The 20,368-nt window shown below is 48.1% G+C and overlaps 1 protein-coding gene across 1 annotated transcript in view; it reads right to left on the bottom strand.

The window, feature by feature from the left end:
* EFCAB6 (EF-hand calcium binding domain 6) overlaps positions 1-20,368 on the bottom strand; it is a 234,631-nt gene that overhangs the window by 43,435 nt on the left and 170,828 nt on the right. The window contains 3 exon segments of the mRNA XM_007454091.1: positions 7,506-7,635; positions 7,865-7,890; positions 12,841-13,029. Of these exon segments, the coding sequence (XP_007454153.1) occupies positions 7,506-7,635; positions 7,865-7,890; positions 12,841-13,029 (345 nt within the window).

The raw sequence follows: 20,368 nt of genomic DNA, 5'->3' as shown, positions 1-20,368 counted from the left end.
GGGTAGGGGTGTGGTCATCGGGACCTTAGCCAACGAGGGCCTGCACTGTGAAATGGGAATCTGACAATAAGGGAAGTACAATGAAGACAGTGAAAAGGAAAAGAGGAACTGAGTAAAATAGATGCTAAATCCTTTTTCAAGAATGGTTGAAATTATGCTGTCAAGCTGAAAGCACTCAAAACATATTTTTCCAAAACCTACATCGTTTAGTATTTTCTCAGTTAGAAATTCCATCTGGGTGTGCGTCTCTGTGTCTCAACAAGGACATCAACGCAGAAAAAGAGCACTCCAACACAGAAGAAAATCCCTTTACCTTCTACAAGAATACATCGCGAGAGCCTTCTACAAGAATACATTGCGAGAGCAAATCCATGTTTCGTGAGAATATAAAGCATATTTATGAAAGATGTAAAATAACTCAAAATAAAGCGTAATTGCATTCAAAGTTCACATTTCTGTAACTTAGATTCCCTGAGGATTGCTGGCACCTTGACCCCTGAACTTCCTTTCAGCAGGATGGAGCCTGTGTCAAAGAACAGCTTGGAACGTCGGGAAGCCAGAGAGGAAAGTTTCCAGCGACTCGGGTGTCTGCTCCTAAAGAGAACAAGCCAAGGGCTGTGCTTCTCCAGCCCACAGCTGCAGAGCTGCCGTCCACAGGCCCCGCGTTGCTGGCTTACACGACGGAGACACGGAGGAAAAGGATAATCAGCTCTATTTCATCAGCAGGATAAATTGCCAACTTGGTATTAAAATTTAGTAATAAAATCAAATGCATATGCTAATCTCAGTATTATTTAGAAAAGTCTATTTTGGATCTAGAAAAGAACAATCTACATATAATTACAAATAACAGAGATGTTTATCATCAAGAGGTCTTTGAGAAGAAACAAGCGGCTGAGCGATGGATCCTTATTAAGGTTTTGATTCGTAAAAAAGTTGATCACCCCACTGACAGGTGGACTACAGAAATTCCACAGCCCTTGTGTCATTGCTTATAAAAGTATCAAGCCTAACTACATTTTAACAAGACTCTCTTGTAATCATTTAGCTAATTATTTATCTGGTGCTATTTTTCCACGGTTTATTCACTGAATGCATTTGAATTCTTGTTCAGCTGGAAATAGATTTAGTGAGAGGAGACCATGTTTAAGGAAGAAAAGAACATACAGGCATTTGAGGATGAAATGGTCCTCTTTCCCCTATACACACATTCACACACACACACTCAACACACACTCACATACACACTCATACACTTGCACACACTCACACATACACATACACACACACAGACGATGGAGCACTGTCCTTCAAAGCTTTGCGGGAAGATGATTTTCTCCCTAGGAGTCTATGTTCAGGCGAGCTAACAATGTGTGTGAAGGAAAATAAAAAATAGTTCCAGACAAAGAACTGAGAAAATTTATTTCCTGTCCCCCCACTTTCTTAGGAAATTACTCCAGGAAGTACTCCAGCAAAATAAGAATGTAAATTAATAAATAAAAAGATGTGGGATATAAGAAACAGGGGATCCAACCCTGGAGAATAGTGGGGACAGCCCAGGACACTCTTGGGTGACAGACCTGGAACGGGAGAGTGGGGAGTGAGGCTCTAGGATGGAGGACAGCAGGAGAAAAATGGAGAGAACAGAAAGTGGTGCAGAATTCCAGGGAAAGCTGAAGGTTGACAACTCTGAACTTCACCCGAGCCCCGTGTTCGGAAAACAGCAATGGTTAAAGAAATCACCCTACTCTCTATGTCCTTGGAAGCAGCTTACAGTGAAGAACTGCCTTTCCCCAAATGGCTTAGAAAAGATGCATGGGTACCCACAGGTTTGCCTACAACAAGGTGGACACAGATGCCCAGGGATAGTGCCACTGAGAAGAAAGCTAATTTTCATTCATTACCCGGACATTGAATATTATGAATTATGAATATGTACATAGTCATAATCATGAAATGCCATTTAATGGTTTTTGAGTTTTATAATCAAGCGATGAACCAAGCGGAGAGGACCTGGTTGTGGCTGTAGGACATTTAGAAGTTAAATTTAACGAGCTCTTCCAAAGAAAAACTGTAGCTGACAAAAGATGGGACATGGAGAGGGAAAGTGATAGGAAGTGGGGGAGCTCTGACACTTGGAAGTGTCCCTTTCATCTTCACAATAAGAAAGAAGCTGAACAAACTGAAAACCAATGGCTTTTCTTGGTCCCATCAGAAAATTGAGGTCACAGGGCAAAACGTCACCCCAAAATCTGGAGAGATGGGTGAACATAGAGAATTACAGCCAAGATCTGCTCTTCCTGGAGCAAAGGCCTTTGGAGCTGGTAGGAACACTTAAGTGATAACTTGAGCAATAGTGGAGGCTGTGTGTAGACTAGTGTGAGGCTGAGAAACCCCTGGGGGCCCAGTCTTAGGGACCCGCTACTTTCATGGGCTTTACCTTCAAGAACCCCACTAGGTTATCACAGTGGAAATCTGAAGATGGTCTCCTCTTGGCTCTGGCAGGGGAAGGGGAATAATAATGCTTGGGAAATATGCCCAGAGGCTTCGGCGTAATAATTTTCCAAGGGAAAAGAATTTACCAAAGCCTTATCCCATCTGGGGGAAAGGCAGTGAGCCAACTCCAGCCCCCTCTAGACTTCCTGTCTCATCTGAGGGAGAAAAAAAAGCTAGGAAACATTTCTGAAGGTTGCAGCCCAGGGACCCAAGCCCACTGAAAGACTGAGATTTCATCATAAGAGTATAGAATCTTTCCCCTCCCCCATACCTTACCACCACATCAAGCCAGCTCCAGTATAACAACAGTGGGTTACAAAGGAAAGATCTGCAAACACAGACTCTATTTAAGGAGGAGTTCCTAGGGAAGCCTAAGGAAAGAGGAGGGACAGAAACAAGGACACTCTAGGAAATCCAAGCCCTTGGCACTGATAGCTACAGCAGCACTAAGCACAGCCCACCTCCTGCCCGAATTAACATACAACCTCACGTGAAAGGCTTGCTTACCTCAGTTCCTATTACCCAGTGTGTCATGTCTGGCTTTCAACAACAATAAAGCTGCAAGGCATGCTAAAAGGCAAGAAGAAACACAGTCTGAAGAGACAGCAAAGCAAGCATGAGGACCAGTCTCAGACATGATGTATTTTGGAATTATCAGACAGGGAATTTAAAATAACTAACTATGATTAAATTGTAAAGGAGTCTAGTGGCAAAAGTGGACAACACATAAAACGAGTGGCTAATGTAAGCAGGGATGGATACTCCTTCTTAGGAATCAAAGGAAATCCTGGAAATGAAAAACAGTGTAACAGAAATGAAGAATGCGGTTAATGGGCTCATCAGTAGACTGGACATCGTTGAGGAAAAAATCAGTGAGCTTGAAGTATGTCAATAAGAAAATTCCTGAATTGAAATGCAAAGAGAAAAAAAGAGTAGAAAAAAAAAAAAACCCAGAGCAGAACATCCAAGAACTGTGGGACAGTTTCAAAAGTGGAACATACTCATAATTGGAATACCAGAAGGAGAAAAAGAATCAGAAAAAAACATTTGAAGTAATAACGGCCGAGAATTTTCCAAAATTAATAATAGACACAAGGCACATTTCCAAGAAGCTCAGAGAACACCACGCAGAAAAATACCAAAAACTACACCCACTTATATCATACTCAAACTGCTGAAAACCAAAGACAAAGAGAAAATCTTGAAAGAAGCCAGAGGGGGGGCGGGAATCATCTACAGAGGAACAGAGATAAGAATTACATGGGGCTTCTCGTCAGAAATCATGCAAGCAAGAAGAGAGTGGACTGAAATATTTAGAGTGTGGAAAGGAAAAAAAATCACCCACCTAGAATTCTGTAACCAGTGAAATTACCCTTCAAAAGTGAAGGAGAAATAAATACCTTCTCCGACAAACAATCACCGAGGGAGTTCATCACCAGCCACCCTGCCCTTCAAAACATGCTAGAACACATTCTTCTGAGAGAAGGAAAATCAGACGGGTCAGAAACGTGGATCTACCTAAAGGAAGAAAGAGCATAAGAGAAGGAATAAATGAAGGTAAAATAATATCTTTTACCCTTCTTATTCTTAGTTGATCTAATAGATCATTGTTCAAAGTAACAATAACAATGTATTGGGTGACTACAGCAAATGGAAAAGTGACATGAGTAAGAGCGATGTTACAGGGGACAGGAGAGAGGATTCAGGAACACTTAGTTTGTAATAAGGCGCCTGCACCTCCCGCGTAGTAATGTGTTATTTGACGGTGGACTTAGGCTAGTTATTCTGTGCACTGCAAACACTAGAGCAACCGCTAACATTTTCTAAAGGGAAGGGAGGGGTGCTAGTATCCTCACCTCACAAAGAGAGGAACATAAGACCCATGCACTTAGTCAGAGAACTTCCAGCCAGCACAGCTAAGGGACACCACAAGTCAGAAACTGCATACAAAAGCAGTCCGAGGAGGACCAATCAACTCTGAGTTATTTGGGTTTAAAATTATAAGAGGATAGGACTTGCAGTTAAAGTGGCTTGAACGCACATAACTAGCTCCGTTCCTTCTAAAGTGACAGAGGAAGGCGTTTTTAAAAGGCGTCAGACAGTGGTTCTTGGGATGCTCTAGTCCAGCAGCAGCAGCACCACACAGGGCCTCGTTGGAAATGCAGATTCCCAGGCCCGCTACCTCAGAGAGCCCGAGGGAGGGGCCCAGCAAGCCGAGTTTCTGATGCTGGCTGGAGTTTGCAGAACACCGGCAGAAAACACGAAGGATGGAGAGAAAATGGAAGAAGATAACAGCTGCTGGGAATTTGATGGATGAGGGAGAACAGACGCGTCAGGTTCAAGACATCTCCTCCGGGGACCAACAGAAGGAACACGGAAGGGTATCCGATACACCTGCAGACCCTCAGAGCCTCCAGAAGTGGGCTCCAGGTACACCTAGACGTAGGAATGAAAGTGGGGTTAAAAGAGAAGGATTGGCTAAAAGCCTGTGTGGGACGCAATTCGACCCCGTGCCCCTCCTCAGACTCCCCAGGCTGGGTGCCTGGCCCTCACCCGCCCGCCACACACAGTGGAGGGTCTGGAGGGGTGTTCTCTGCAGATGGTAAGTGTTTGTCACAGTTCAAAACAGGGAGGGTTCGAGTTAAGTGAAAGCTTTTATACTGACTCTATTAGTTTCCTATGACTCTATAACATGATGCCACAAAGTGGGTGGCTTTAAACAGCACACATCTATTCTCTTACTGTTCTGGACACCAGAAGTTGGAAATCAGCTTCACTGGGCAGAAATCACGGTGTCAGCCAGGCTGTGCTCCCCCGGGAGGCTCTAGGGGATAATCTGTTCTTTGCCTCTTCCAGCTTCTGGTGGTCGCTGGCGATCCTTGGCTTGTGGCCACATCGCTCCAATTTCTCCCTCTGTGGTCACTTCTGGGTGAAATCCCTCCCTGACTCCCTCTTATAAGGACACTTGTGATCACACTGGGCCCACCCATATAACCCAGGATCACCTCCCCTTCTCAAGTTCCTTAACTTAATCACATCCGTAAAGTCTCTTTCCATATAAGGTGACATTCACAGGTTCCAGGAATTAGGACTTAAATATCTTTGGGGGCATTATTCAGCTTATCATGCTGACTGTTGAAACTTCCAGCCTTCTGTTCCCAGTCAGCTCCCAGAGTGCTGGCAGCAGGAGACCAACAAGTCTTCTCTGGTTGGGTTGCCAGGTTTACAAAGACAAAGAAACAAACAGAAGCCTAGAAGGATACTCAATTAAATTAGAATTTCAGATCAACAAAAATAATTTTTAGTATAAATATGTACCAAATATCGCATGGCTTATACTAAAAAAAATATTGTTTATCTGAAATTCAAATTTAAACGGGCCCTCTATGTCTTATCTGGCAACCCTAATCCCTGGGAAATCTGACCAGCCCAAAAGAAAAGTTTTAAAGATTCTGACATTGGGAGTCTTCCAAGGAAACTAGCCGCCAGATTACCCCCTGCCAAAGCGGTTCAAAGTGAAGTTGACTAGCTCTCCCCATCTGTGCAGAACTTTTCATCTATCTCTTAGCATCTCATTCTTAATAGGAGCATATTTTTGAGGAAAATGTCTAACATGGAAGAGAGCAGAAAAAAGCAACACTGAGGAGAGACTTCTCAAGTGAAGAAAACTTAAAAAAAATCTATTCTTAATATCTTCAGAGACATGAACTAGTATATCCAAGAAACAAGAACAGGACGCTATAGAAAAGGAATGTTCTGAGAATAAAAACAAGTTCTGGCAATTTAAAATATGATAAGTATGATTGGCAGAGACAAAAATCTCAAAAGAAGGGTCGCGAACTAAAACTGAGGAAGTCTCCCAGAAGATGGAGCAAGAAGAAAAAGAGATGGAGGACAGGGAAGGTTTAAAATATAAGGAGACACTCTGGGTGGCTCACTAATCCGTAACAACAGGAGGTTCAGAAAGAAACAAACAGGAGAGGAACTCTTTAATGAAGTAAATCAAGAACATTTCTGAGAGTTGAAGAACATGAAAAGGGACGTCCAAGAAGACGAAGCTGACACATCAGCTGAGGTGTCTGAACATACTGGAAAGAGATTTCACAAGCTGGGGTGAGTTGGGGGTTTAATTAGTGATAAGAACTACATGGAAACTGAGCAAACAGGAAAAATTATTATTAACTCCAGGGAAAACAGCATGTTCTATGGGAAAAGAAAAGTGATCAGCTAGTCACAGTAATAGAAAGCCTGAATATTGAACTACACCAAACTGTGACACAGCAATATGGGGGGGGACAACAGGGTAAGTTTGCGTGTGTCTCCACGGGGTGGTGGAGGCTGCGGGGTGAGGTGGTTGGTGCTTATGTGATGGGTGAAAAAGAGTTAAATCCGCATCTTCCTGGTAGGAAGTTGATAGACACTGCCTAGAAGTGAAAAATCAAGAAGTACCTATATAAGTTTGTCACTTAGAAGTACTGAGTTAAGTACCAAAAGATACGAATTAAAGCACTGGAAGTTATTGACTCTGGGCAGGAGATGGGGAGGATGGCAGGGCAGGGGGCTGCTGTTTTGAATAAGCCTTGCAGGACGACTTGACTCCTGCCCAAGTGCATGAATAACGTGGGGGAAATGAAAATAATGTTAGAAAAGGATGGTTATGCTGCTGAGACACACCAGGAAAAGTTATGGATTTGTCAAGTTGCTTTCTTTTTGCTTTGAGTTGACTCAAACCCATTAGAACGTAGCCCAGCCAGAGGAGTATTTGCAGATTCATTCTTTTTTTTTTTTAAATGGAGGTCACATCGGTTTATAGTACTATATAAGTTTTACGAGTACAACATTACAGTCCTACTCCTGTACACAGATAGAGACTGAGTTTTTGGTGGCATGGAGGTTATTTCAATGCCGAAAGGCTGTTTGAGCACACGGGAAAAGAAGAAATTCACGAAAGCAATGCGACAACCTGATTTGCAGTGCTGTGAGAAACGTATTGCCTCATCATAGAAAACCTGGTTAGAAGATCGGCCAGCTCCTCCGCCTTCAGAGAACAGCCGCGCTCCTGCAGCAACTTCTGCATCTTGCATAAGGATATGTAGCCGCTTTTGGATTTATCTAGTTTGGTGAGTGCTTTGCTGATATCTTTTTTTTTCTTTTTTTTTTTTGCGGTACGCGGGCCTCTCGCTGTTGGGGCCTGTCCCGCCGCGGAGCACAGGCTCCGGACACGCAGGCCCAGCGGCCATGGCTCACGGGCCCAGCCGCTCCGCGTGGCATGTGGGATCCTCCCGGACCGGGACACGAACCTGCGTCCCCTGCATCGGCAGGCGGACTCCCAACCACTGCGCCACCAGGGAAGCCCCTTTGCTGATACCTTGATAGTGGTCCTTAAGCTTATCCCTGAAAGAGAATGCATTTGAGACACACACTAAAACCGGGAAAACAAATAATTTCTTTCAAACAAGAGTTCCATGATCATATTCTAGTGTGATGACTGGATGCTTCATCTGACAGCGAACTTTGAAGATGCTTTGCAGCCGTGATGTAACATTTACATTGAAAGGTATTCTGGAAAAAAGTAATAATCATTTTTATCGTTACCATTTTATTATTATTATCATTAGCAAAACTATGTTAGAGAAATTACAACCTTGCCTTTTTACTAGAATGGGCACTTTTAAAATGGAGCCAAGCATTTAAAAATACAGTGATATTACAGACACGGGAAATACACCTCCATCCTCTTGACGTAGACTCGTTGAGCACCTATCACGTGCCAGGTACTGCTCTAGGTGTCAGGATACACCTAGTGAATGAGAGAGGCCTCCCTAGAAGAATTTACATTTTCCCTGGGGCAAGGCCAACGCAACGATAAACAGAAGACAACAGTGTCCTGCACAGTGGGTCAGGGGTTAGCTGAGCACCCACAAGCGGGGCTGAGAATGCCCATGGTAGGGGGGGCTGCAATTCCCAGTAAGGGGGTGCAGGGGGACCCCACTGGGGAAGGTGACACTTGAGCAGAGATGGCAGGGAGGTCAAGGACCCAGTGGGGATTTACCCCTGGAAGATCTCTCTGGGCCCAGGGACAGCCAGCGCCAAGGCCCTGAGGCAGGAATGCGGGAGTGGGAACCAAGAAGGGCAGAGAGTCTGGTCAGTGAGCGCTGATGGGGGCGGGGATCCAGGTCCTTTGTCCTTAAGAAGCACAGCCTATAATTTGCGTGTCTCAGTTGGGAAACCAGAAGCTGTGCTGTCTTCACGTACCTTCTCCCATTTATTTTTCTCAACAGCCCTACAAGGTAGAAGGGTAATTATCATCCCTGTTTTATAGGAAGAAGACAGTGCTGGCCTGTGCAGCGTCCGGGCTCAGCCAGCTCTCCCCTGCTGGGACAGAGAGAGAGTCCGGCTGTAACCCCTGATCGTGCTCGAGGGCTGATTTTCTTGGGAATGTGTTCAAGTTTCTGATTCAGTCTTCCAGGACAATTCTTCCCAGACTTAAAAACATTATTGATAAGGGAATAAAAAAGTGTGGATATTTTTAGGAATAAACAGTCTTACACCTGACCTAGAGGGGATGGATTATATTCCATAAACTCGCTCATCCAGGTCCCAGGAAGCTCATCCTACCACCCTGAGCACTGTGCCTGTCTGACTTGAGCTCGGCTGTGAGGTTCTTACTCAGGGAAAAGGATAGGCCAGAAACGCCAAACACGAAATCTTTGCTGCTAATTGTCTACCACCTCCGATATGTATTTGTGGATACATATCCACAAACTGTTCCTTGAGTGTGCCTGGAAAAAATAATCCATAGCAACAGAGAAGTCAGAAATCAGAAGAGGGGAAGTTGAGGGAATATCTGGGAGGAGAGGGAGGCTTGGAGCCTGAAGCTACGTGGGTCACCGTCTCCCTCCCCTGCTGGCCTCCGGTTCCCAGCTGGCTGGTGTGAGTCTTCGAGAAGCTGATAAAAATGAGCTGCAGTAACTGTCCGGGGAATGTATCCCAAGGGCAGCAACACCCTGGATTCCCTCACAGGTGTACTTTGAATTCAGTCCCATCCTACAAAATGATTACTCGTGATCACAACTATTATATTCCACTTAATCCTTCAAAATGAAAGTAAATGAAGGCATAAAAAAAATCAAAACTGTTTTTGAGATACATATTTTTAGAAAATTGAGGCGTTCAGTATTTCTTGGACTGGTTTCCAGGCAGTAATTATTTCCCTCGCAGGGTAAATATGTGCTCAGAATAAGTGAGGATCCAGAGCTCTGATCACGCCACGCTGCCAGGCAGAACCTGCGTCAGCCCACACGGTGTCTGGTCCCTGGTCTGGACAACGAGACGGAAGCCCGAAGAGGGCGGTGGCACGGCCGTCCGGCCGCAGAGCCCCTCTCACACACAGCCTGGCCGGCACGCTGGAGAGAACTGGAGAGAACCCTGTGCAGCCCGGTTGGTTTTACTCCTGTGTCTCGTAATTTGCATTTGAGAACAGCCGGCTGAGCTTCCGCGGCTAGTTCACTATTGTTGGTCTGACTCTGGAAAATAAATAGGGGTTTAGAAAACGATTCTTCTGAATTTTTAAAATGTATTCAAGCCATTTCAAACAAAATTAAACCTCTTAGATTTAAGAGGCAAACAAAATTTCAGTCACTTGAATGAACACGACTCCTGTTTCTTAATCTTATCAAAGCTTCAGTATAAATGAGGAGGTTAAAAGTCCTGGAAACACTGCATCTGATGGGTTATCTGGAAGACCCACTGACACCAAAATTGAAAAGTGGGCCATCCTGAAGGGCAAAGTGACCTGACAATTTCGCAACCTGACATCTTTGAGGAAACAGAAGCCGGTCGTGAATTTTTACGCATCGGGCTTGTCTTCTTTAGTAAGAGAGCGTGATGGTGGCAGGGGACCGGGTGAGTGTGAATCAGTTTTTGGAGCTTGATGAGCTGAAACGCTTCGTCCAGTGGCACGTAGTTCTCCCAGCTACAGATCCACGATCGCACAATAAACAGAAACAAGAAGAGAAAGACCATACGGACGATGCTGAGGATGTGAGATCCCTCCCAGAGCCTCGTTACTCACAAGTGGCAGGAGAGAGGGAAGGGAAGACACGTGTGGGTAATGAGGCCAGCCCTGTCTGGGAAAGATAGATTCCACTTTTTCGTTACTTTTATGGCATATTTGATATTTATACCAATCTTGTGCATATTTTTATTTGAAATTTCACCAACTCCATTCTCTGCCTTCAGGCTTTATAACTCAGTAACTTAGACATAATTCAGGGGTGTGTTCAAACTGCCCTTCTCTTAAACCCCATTTAGCCATTACATTTCATCCCTGTGTCCTTGGAGTGCTTCTTTCCTCTGGGGATTCTTTAGCAACAGCTCATTCACTCATTCAGAGATGATGGGGACAGAGAGCTGAAGTGACAGACAGGAGATGGACAGACACACAGATGAGAGTGCCAGGGAGGTAAGCCTCTGGAGCGGGGAGCAGGGTCCCAGGCCTGGGGAGTGCTGGTGGGCGGCCACCCAGGACCGAGACTGATTGAGAAAGTCTGTCCCATCCCTTTAGGGTCACATCAAATGCGGCAAAATTTTCTCCTATGTTCCTTTTTTTAATTGAGGCATAATTGACATATAACATTATATTAGTTTCAGGTATACAACATAATGATTTGATATCTGTATACACTGTAGGATGTATAGTTACCGTCCGTCACCATCCATAGCATGAGAACTTATAAGATTTACCTTCTTAGCGACTTTCAAATATGCAGCACAGTATTACTAATGATAGTCACCTTGCTGTACATCACATCCCCAGGACCTATTTCTATCATAATGGAAGTTGTGCTTTTTGACCCATTTCACCCACTTCCGCATCCCACGCTACCCTCACCTCTGGCAACTGCCAATCTGTTTTCTGTATCTATGAGCTTGGGTTTTTTTTTTTTTGTTTTTTTTTTTTTAAGATTCCACATATAAGTGAGATCATATGGTTTTTGTCTTTCTTTGTCTGACTTATTTCACTTGGCATAACGCCCTCAAGGTCCAGTTGTGTTATCACAAATGGCAATATTTCATTCTTTTTCATGGCCGAATAATATTCCATTGTATATGTATGTACCACATTTTCTTTATCCATTGTTTTAGAATTTTAAAATATGGCATTAGTGACTAGTTTCATTAGTAACTACTTTTAAACTTTGAAAGGAATCACGCGCAGTCCCACCATCCAAATACAACACGATACCTTCTGTACAGCATCTTGTGGACAGGCATGTACATTTGGTGTAGTTCCAATCATGGTATACAGACTGTTTATTTATTTATTTATTTTGGCCACACCACAGGGCACTCGGGATCTTAGTTCCCCAACCAGGGATCGAATCCGAGCCCCCTGCAGTGGAAGCGTGGAGTCCTAACCACTGGACCGGCAGGGAAGTCCCTATACAGACTGTTTAAAACTTCATTGCCAATTAGCCTTCTATCACAGACATTCCCACAGTGTCCGAGGTGATGGTTGAAACTGGCATACACCACCTCATATTCCTTGGCACCACACTCTGTAAGCCAGGCCCTCATCTGGGATTGACAGGTGTCCTTTTTTTTTTTTTTTTTTTGTGGTACGCCGGCCTCTCACTGTTGTGGCCTCTCCCGTTGCGGAGCACAGGCTCTGGACGTGCAGGCTCAGCGGCCATGGCTCACGGGCCCAGCCGCGCCGCGGCGTGTGGGATCCCTCCAGGACCAGGGCACGAACCCGTGTCCCCTGCATTGGCAGGCGGACTCTCAACCACTGCGCCACCAGGGAAGCTGACAGGTGTCCTTTTGTTGCTGCTGTTGAAAACACACTGTAAGTCATACCTTCCACCTGCTAAACTGCTGGTCTCTTCCGCATTATTTCTTTGGGATAAAGTCCCCAAAGTTGAACTGCTGAGTTAAAGAATGTGTCTGTTCCTTCATTCATTCACTGGACAAATACTCACTGGGTGCCTACTAGGCGTCAAGCACTGTTCTGAACCAGGTAGAGACAGGCATGTCCTTGTGGAACCTGCATTCTACTTGTCCAGAGGAGGGGCCAGGTGCTTAGGTTAGTAAACACCTCAAAGGTTCAGTTCTCAAGGGTGACCTGAGAGTGTGACTGGGTAGGGTGGTGTAGGCTTATAGCTCTTTAACTCCTTTGTAGCTTTGTGACTTAGCGCTGATTTCTAGAATCTACAGCAGTGAACGAGTATTACAATCTCATGGCAGCTTTGCCAGCACTGGGAGGTACCACTTCAGAACAAACAGTGCTGCAAGGGTCAACGAGGAACGGACGCCGGCCCCCGGGCCGTGTGCTCACAGACTCACCCGGCCGGCACGGCCCTCTCCGTGCTCTGCTCCTTCATCTCTTCTTGCACCTGCTGTGGCTTCGTGAAATGACCCATGAAGTTGAAATAATCCTCTGCGTAGGGCTGATGAATATCCGCTGAATAGTTAACCCCCAACTTCTGTAAAAATTCTTGGTAAGTAATGTGCCCTCTTCCCTCGGTGTCCTACCTTTAAAGACAAACAAACAAAACTCTCACCAGTGCGAGGTGCTCAGGGCTTTAACACCGTCTGCACTCCGTCTGCCTGGCTCCTCACACCCTGTGTGCTCTGCAGGCCTGCAGCACCGGCCTCCCCCAGGGTCAGGAACGCAGGATCCTGAGCCTCACCCCAGACCTGAGCTGGACCTGCTCGTAACAAGATCCTCAGGCGATCCACAGGCCCATCGATCAACAGGAAGGTCACCTCACACAAGGTGATCTTGGCCCACTCCAAGAGACAACCGGATTCATCCTCTGTCATTCTGTTAGAAATACGACTGTGACCACGGAAAATTAAAACCAACCCTTCCGTTCATTCAACGGTCTTTTATTGAGCACCTACATGTAAGAGGAACTATGCTAAGGTTCAGAAGAAAATCCGTCCAAAAGCATATTCAGGGGCTTCCCTCGTGGTGCAGCGGTTGGGAGTCTGCCTGCCGATGCAGGGGACACGGGTTCGTGCCCCGGTCCGGGAGGATCCCACGTGCCGCGGAGCGGCTGGGCCCGTGAGCCATGGCCGCTAAGCCTGCGGGTCCGGAGCCTGTGCTCCGCAACGGGAGAGGCCACAGCGGTGACAGGCCCGCGTACCGCAAAAAAAAAAAAAAAAAAAAGCATATTCAATCTTAAAACTCAAATAAATGAATGCCACGTGATTCCAATTCCCCATTTTCTCTTTGAGGAGATGCCAATTACATACAACCAACGAGAGAGACTAGTAAGGAAAACAAGATAAGAATTATGTTATGTACCTTTTATGTCATTTTCTATTATTGGGATTTTTCTAAATTGTAATTCATTTAAAAAAAGGCATAATGGAGGGTTTTTATCTCCCAACATCATTCAAATAGAATAGAATTACTTCAATAAAAAATTTTAAGGCAAATTGCCAATTTTCTTTAAAGAAAAGAAGCATTTATTTTCACGGAAAGATCTCGGTCCTCCTCTAACCGATAAAAATGGCATTTCCGGCGGTGCTTTTCCCAGATGAACTCAGCGTTCAGAGGGCTGAGGCGGTATTTGCACAACGTCCGGGGCTTCACGCTGCATCCGGCTGCTGTCGGTGCCTGTGGGACGCAGCCAGGCGCCCTGGCCTCTCCTGTGTGAAGCAGGGCCCCCTCTGCTCTCCGCTGCCAGCCAGATGCTGCAGGACCACACGCTGGCCGCCGCCCCAGCACCGGGTCCCCTGCGACCCTCCCAACTGAGTAACGACGAGGAGAACGGATTTATTTACCCGACTTTCCTGTCCTCAAGGGCTGGGGTGCTGGGTGGAGGACGAGGGGTGAGAAGTTCCCGAGGCCCCCCTGCCCACCCCCCCCCCTGCGGCCCCCCTGGGCTTCGCGTCTCGCCTCCGCCTGCCTCCCAGCATCCAGGCCTGCCTTCATCAGGGACTCCGTCCTAGAAGGTGAGGAGAGCCCCCTCCTGCGACGGAGGGGCAGGGAGGGCAGCGATGTCTGAGACGCCAGCTCACCGGCCTCGAGTCACCGGCCACGTCCCGCCACCCACCCCCCTGGGCTCGGTTTCCTCGCCTGGCCTGCACGGCCGGGGAGGGCGCTCTGAGACCTGCCGGCTGGAATCACGCCCCCGGGGCCGTCGTTGTTACTAAGGATTTGGGAAGCCCTTCCAGACCTTTCCAGGCTTCCGTTATTAGTACGACCTTAGTGCCTGCAACCCCCAAAAGTACCATTCTACCTTTATTCAGTGAATTTTCCTTCTAAAACAAAACAAAGCGACCCACCCACCAGAGGAAGCCCGAGGCTTGTAATGGCTTTATGTGCCAGGTGGCACGCAGGGCCAGTGCCTCTAGCAAACGGCTTCTCCTGCGGCTGGTGATGAGGCAGCTGCAGGAAGGAGAGTCTAGTTCTCCATCAGTGCACCTGGGAAGGGGAGGGTTGCCATTTCTTGGGCTCCTAGGGCGATCCCAGGGCCGTGGGTCTTTCCCTGAGCTGCATCAGGCCCGTGACCAGCCTGATGCCACCAGAGTGCTGCTGTGATGCAACTCTATAAAGACACCCCTAGAAGAAAGCTCCCCAAGGGGGCTCCCCACCCCTACAGGGGTCTCCTGAGAGAACGTGCACAGACCACCCGCCTGACAAGCAAGGCCTGGCCAGCAGGGCGCCTCTTCTGGGACCTCTCTCTCATCCTGAGGCAAAAGCACTGTGTCTCCGCCTCCCCTGGATCCCTGTAGCCTGTGGTGAGGACCGGGGAGCGGGGTGAGTGCGGGTGGAGGCTGGGACCTGAGCCTGGTGTTTGCCGCTGCTATTCGCCACCCAAAGGCTCAACCACATCCCACCTCTGCTTCCCCTGCTTCAGTCCAGGTCTTCCCTCCCTGCTTGACGGTGGGTTTCTCGAGGAGAAACCATGCCTCGTTTATCTTGATGGGCGAACCCACAGTTCCCAGCAACATGCCTTGAAAACTTCCTTATCGATACCTGGCTGCTGAGCAATGAACGGGAAGGGCACGTGTCCCTAAGGAAGGCCTGCCATCCCCGCGGGCAACGCTCACGAGATTCCCAACAACAAATTCTCAATCGTGACACTTGAACTGAATGAAAAGACACTTCTTAATTACTTCATTAATAAAGACCATAAACATTCTATTCGCATCTCCAAGGAACAGAAGACCAGATTGCACAACTGCAACTAAAATATTGTTATGAATGTGAATAATAAGAGAGTTAATTCAGCTTACATAACCTCACCCTTCATCATATAATCCTTTGTGTCACATTAAAAAAAATCAACTTGCCTGTAAAGGTTGAATTTTAAAAGGGTTCGGCAACAGATGTGCCAAGAAAAATGTGCACATAAACAGAGGACCCATAAAAACTCGCATTTGCATATGGCAATGGCCACTAATTTATGATATAATCAGATTACTCTGCCCATCTATTGTACACACAGCAATTTGGTTGTACACATGATCTGAATATGTTCACATCGATTGCTGTGCTGTGAAAGTCTTACCCTTTCATGCTCAGTTTAGCACTTGATTCTTACATAAATGACAGAAGAATCTTCCAGCACCACTGACCCCAGATTTAGAGGGTCTGGTGCAAAAGCCCCACTGATGACCCAGGCCCGCAGCAGAGGGAGACGTGGTGCTTATGCAGCTTGGACAGAGGGATTCTCTCGGGGACCATCTGTGAGGGTGGTCCGAGGGCTCAGAGAGCTGCCCTTCAGAGCACAGAATGTCCAGCTGCCTAAGGGGGCAGTGCCCAATGGCACATTCAGCCAGTCCTGGTGGAGCCACAGATGAGACACCATGGGCTCCATCCCCATCCAGGGCCACAATCCCGCCCTTACGCTCCCCAATAAGAGGCGGTCTGGCCTTGGATGAAGCCACGTCAGAGATGGGAAACCCGCTCCTTCAGGGACTGCCCAGTGGAGTTCTAGACAACGTTAGTCACGAAGGCGTCCTTTATGCAGAGCTAAAGGCCTGCCCATCTAGTCCCTCCACGCACAGCTCTTCTAACTCATCCCCGACCATCACGTCCCACTCGACCCTCTCTTTTCTGAACTGTTCCTTCAACCTTTTCAAATCCTTTCCCACCCAGAGGCTCTCCTGGTCCAGGTGTTCCACCAGCATGGCACAGGGTAGTTTCTCTCTAAACACTGCCTTGGTTGAGGCAACAGAGATGACCCAGCTTCACGTTAACCGAGAGTCATATGTCTTCCTGTGGGCCAATGCACATGACACAGGGACTTTTTAATAGTCTTTGCCTTTTATATTGGAATACTAACATACAACTTACCTACCCAAACAAGAAATGTGCATAAATTGGGCATTAATTATCTCCCGAACATTCTGCCAGGTCTGCGTGATCAGCTGGTTGTACACGACTGGTATCTATACGCAAGTTTCCCAGGCTGCTGCTGTCCTACCTGAGTCGTCTGTGCATTTTTATAATACACTGGCTTCATAGTTTTTCAGCAAAGTTGGCTTTAGATCTAAAATAGCGGAGTTCTACCCAATGAAACGAGGCTACAGAAGGAGCTCAGAACACTGAGTGCCCCCGAAGGGCGTGCCCCCCACGGCTCTGTGCCCTGGTCCTGGGGTGCCCTGTGCCCGGCAGGCTCTGGGTCTCAGGCTCTTCTGATGGAAGCAGCATCCTTCCTCTTCCATCCCAGGGACCTCCCACTCCCCCGGCTCTGGGCCTCTCTGCTCACTAGGACCCCGTTTCCTCACCTCTGGCTGATGACTGTTTCTTAAGACTCAAATCAGGCATCGCACCTCCTGGGGGTCTCTCTCTGAACACCCACAGCCGAGGCTGCCCAGCCTCTCCCTCCTGGCATGCAGCTGCTATCTTTCCGGCCGAGTCACGAGCAACCTGAGGGTGGAGGCTGCCTTCATTTCTGGAAACCCCAGAATATAGCACAGGGCTTGCAACTTAGAAAGTTTCAAGAAAATCCTGCTTAATGATCGCGCCGATGAATGAATGAATGGATGGATGCACTTTCATCTTGTAATTTATTCTCTGCAGTCTCTCCAAAACCAAACGCACTGCTCCTGAAATCTCGTGCTAAAAGATCCTGCTGGGCTTCAGTTACCAGGTTTCCTTTCACAACGGCCTCCTTCAGACTTGACGGTTGTGTACCTTTAACCCTCAGTGAGCCAGGCTCGCTTAACACGCACATGCTCCCCACTCTGTCCGCCCCTGTGCAGTTAGCTGGGGCCACGGCCCGGCCCTGGGCCACGGGCTGTGGGCAGAAGTGTGTCCTTCTGGGCCGAAGCCCGCCGAAGCCCGTGTGCGGTCCTGTGCTCTGCAGGTCCCGGGGGACCCTGCTGAGGGATGAAGCCACAACTGGAAGCCAGATCCCGAATCACCACTTGGAAGAGAACTGTCCAGAAGAGCCGCTAGACATGCTAGACTTTGTGTGAATAAGAACTAAGCATCAATGTGCCAGGTCACTGAGGTGTGGGAGCTAATGCACTAATTTACTTCCAGCGTAAACGAGACCTGCCAGACTAACCCGAAGGTCTGAAAGAGGGCGCTTCACAGGTGCCTCATAAATGTTGAGTGAACGATGGATGCTGACAAGCTTTTGTCTATATTCTCCCTATTTTCTAATTCTGTGTTTTCGAAAGAGCTGAACGTTATTTTCCTACTCACTTCCAGCTACCCAATTTTGGCGGGGGCTTTCCTCTTCTCACTAGCAGACCCCGCGAGCTGGCAGAGTGTCACGTTGGCCCCAGCTGCTCCCTGCCTTGCCGGGGGTCCCTGTCACTCCCGCCGGGTGAGAGAATGCCCCTCCCCCTGTACGGGCAACTGCAGGAGGCTCCTGGTGCCTGCGCAGCCTGGCGCTGGCCACCACCTTGCCGCCTAGCCCTCCTGCTTCATAAGGCAGGCGGGGACTTGGAGGGAGTGGAGCAGGGTGAGTCAGGGTCAGCAAACGCTGAGCCATTGAGAGGAGGAGGCCAGGAGGTGCAATGAGGGTGAGGACGGCTAACCGAGATCATGGAAACACCTAGAAAATGGATGAAAAAAACCACACCACCAAGTTTATCATCTCTGCTGAGTGGGGTATGGCTGCTTTCTTGCTGTTGTCTTTTCTTTTCCTTTATGCTTCTCTGGATTTTCTGAGTCTCCTAAAATGAGTGTGCATTAATACTGTAATCAGAAAATAATTTCAAATCTATATGATCTTTTTGCTACTAATTTTTATGCTTATCTATGCCAGGTACGCTCTTTATATCATTTGGTCCCCATTGCCATCCCATTGGAGAGATGACTGAAGCTCAGAGATGGTAAGCCACTGGCCCAAGGTCACACAGCTCAGTCCGGGCGCCATGGGCCAGGGTGCAGGCCCCCTCAGAGCATAGCCCCTCAGCTGCGGGTTCACTTCCTAAATCTCTCTCACACCTGTCACTTCCGTCCTAGTCCTCCAGGCATCACCCAGGGAAGGTCACCCCATCCTCTCGCTTAGAACACCGAGACAGCCCTGAATTCACTTCTGTGCCTCCCTCCCCGTCTCTGGCAATTCATCTTCCTCCCCGTGGCCAGAGTGATCTTTCTAGAACTTGGGCCTGCCTCCATCTTTCCCCACTAAACACTTGGCCTTCAGGATAGGGTCCCCACCTCGTCCTGCCCTTCACGATGTGGTTCAGCTGATGTGCAGCCTCCCCTTCTGCCTGGCCACCCAGGTGACCCCACAGCCCTGGAATGAGACACACCCTTTGCCCTTTGGCTGGACGTTCATCTGGTGGCTCTCAACCCCGCACCTGCCCTTTGCACATCTTCCCAGCTGCCCCCCAGGGCTGCGCCCAGGGAGCTGTGCCCTTTAGGTGGGAAGAGGGCAGGGCCAGGCTGTTCCCAGGGGACCTGCTGTCATGGCTCCGTAGCTCCGGCTCAGCACAGCAGTCGAGGTTCCCGCAAATTCCGAGACAGCATCAGGAGTGGAGGCAATTTCTTGGTCTCCAAAAAATACCGCCTCCCCTTTGCCCTGCCGTGGTGGGGAGTAGCTCCTTTATCTCTGTGTAACCTCCCCCCGCTTGCTCTTCCAGCCCGGGGCGCAACAGCCTCCCAGCCTCCGAGTAACAGCGCGATCCCCCTGCAGACTTCTGGTCCCCCCAGCCTCCCTTGTAGGGGCGCAGCCATCAAGGCATTCTAGCCAAAAGAATTTGGGCAAAGTGACGGCCATGTTTCCAGGCCTGGTCCTTACAAAGCTGACCAGAGGGTCCTCTGTGCTCTGTTCCCTTCTCTGCTGGCAGACACATAAGATCCAGGGGTGGTGGGACTCCTGGTCCCTGAATGACTGTGAACAGAGCTCCCCAACACCCACACTACATTTTGACATCATTATGGGGCAAGCCCCTGGGATGCTGGCCTTGTTTGTAACCGCAGCCAGCCTACCCTGATCCATACAACACTTGAGCTAACTCAGCAGGGCAGAGTGAGGCACAGAGAAGTTAAGTAATTTGACAGGGGCCACACAGCTATAAGGGGTGGAGGCATGTCTGGCTGCAGAGCTCTCAACCACTCACCATCCACGGCAAACAGCCGGCTAAGCAAAAGTAGATGAAATTCTCATCTCAAACAGTTTTCAGCACAGGGTAGATATTTGTGTATTTAATCATGTTAATACATGTATAAAGAAACTTTAGCCAAAAGCAACAGTGAGTGTCTCCCTCCCATGAACATGGAACCTTGCTCTGTCCCCCGTCGGGAAGAGGGCTAAGTGTGCTCTCCTTCCGCACAGGAACGCTCACGGGGACAGCTGACTCCCACGCCCCTCATTCTTGCAGCTTGCGCCCAGCTCCAGGGCTCGCCCCGCCCCTCCCTGATGGAGACCACGGTCTCCCGAGGCCCAAA

The sequence above is a fragment of the Lipotes vexillifer genome, unplaced genomic scaffold (assembly GCF_000442215.2).
Source record: "Lipotes vexillifer unplaced genomic scaffold, Lipotes_vexillifer_v1.1 scaffold382, whole genome shotgun sequence".
Taxonomy (NCBI): domain Eukaryota; kingdom Metazoa; phylum Chordata; class Mammalia; order Artiodactyla; family Lipotidae; genus Lipotes; species Lipotes vexillifer.
The sequence above is the reverse complement of the archived record's forward strand: the minus strand, read 5'-3'. Positions and strand labels throughout refer to the sequence as shown.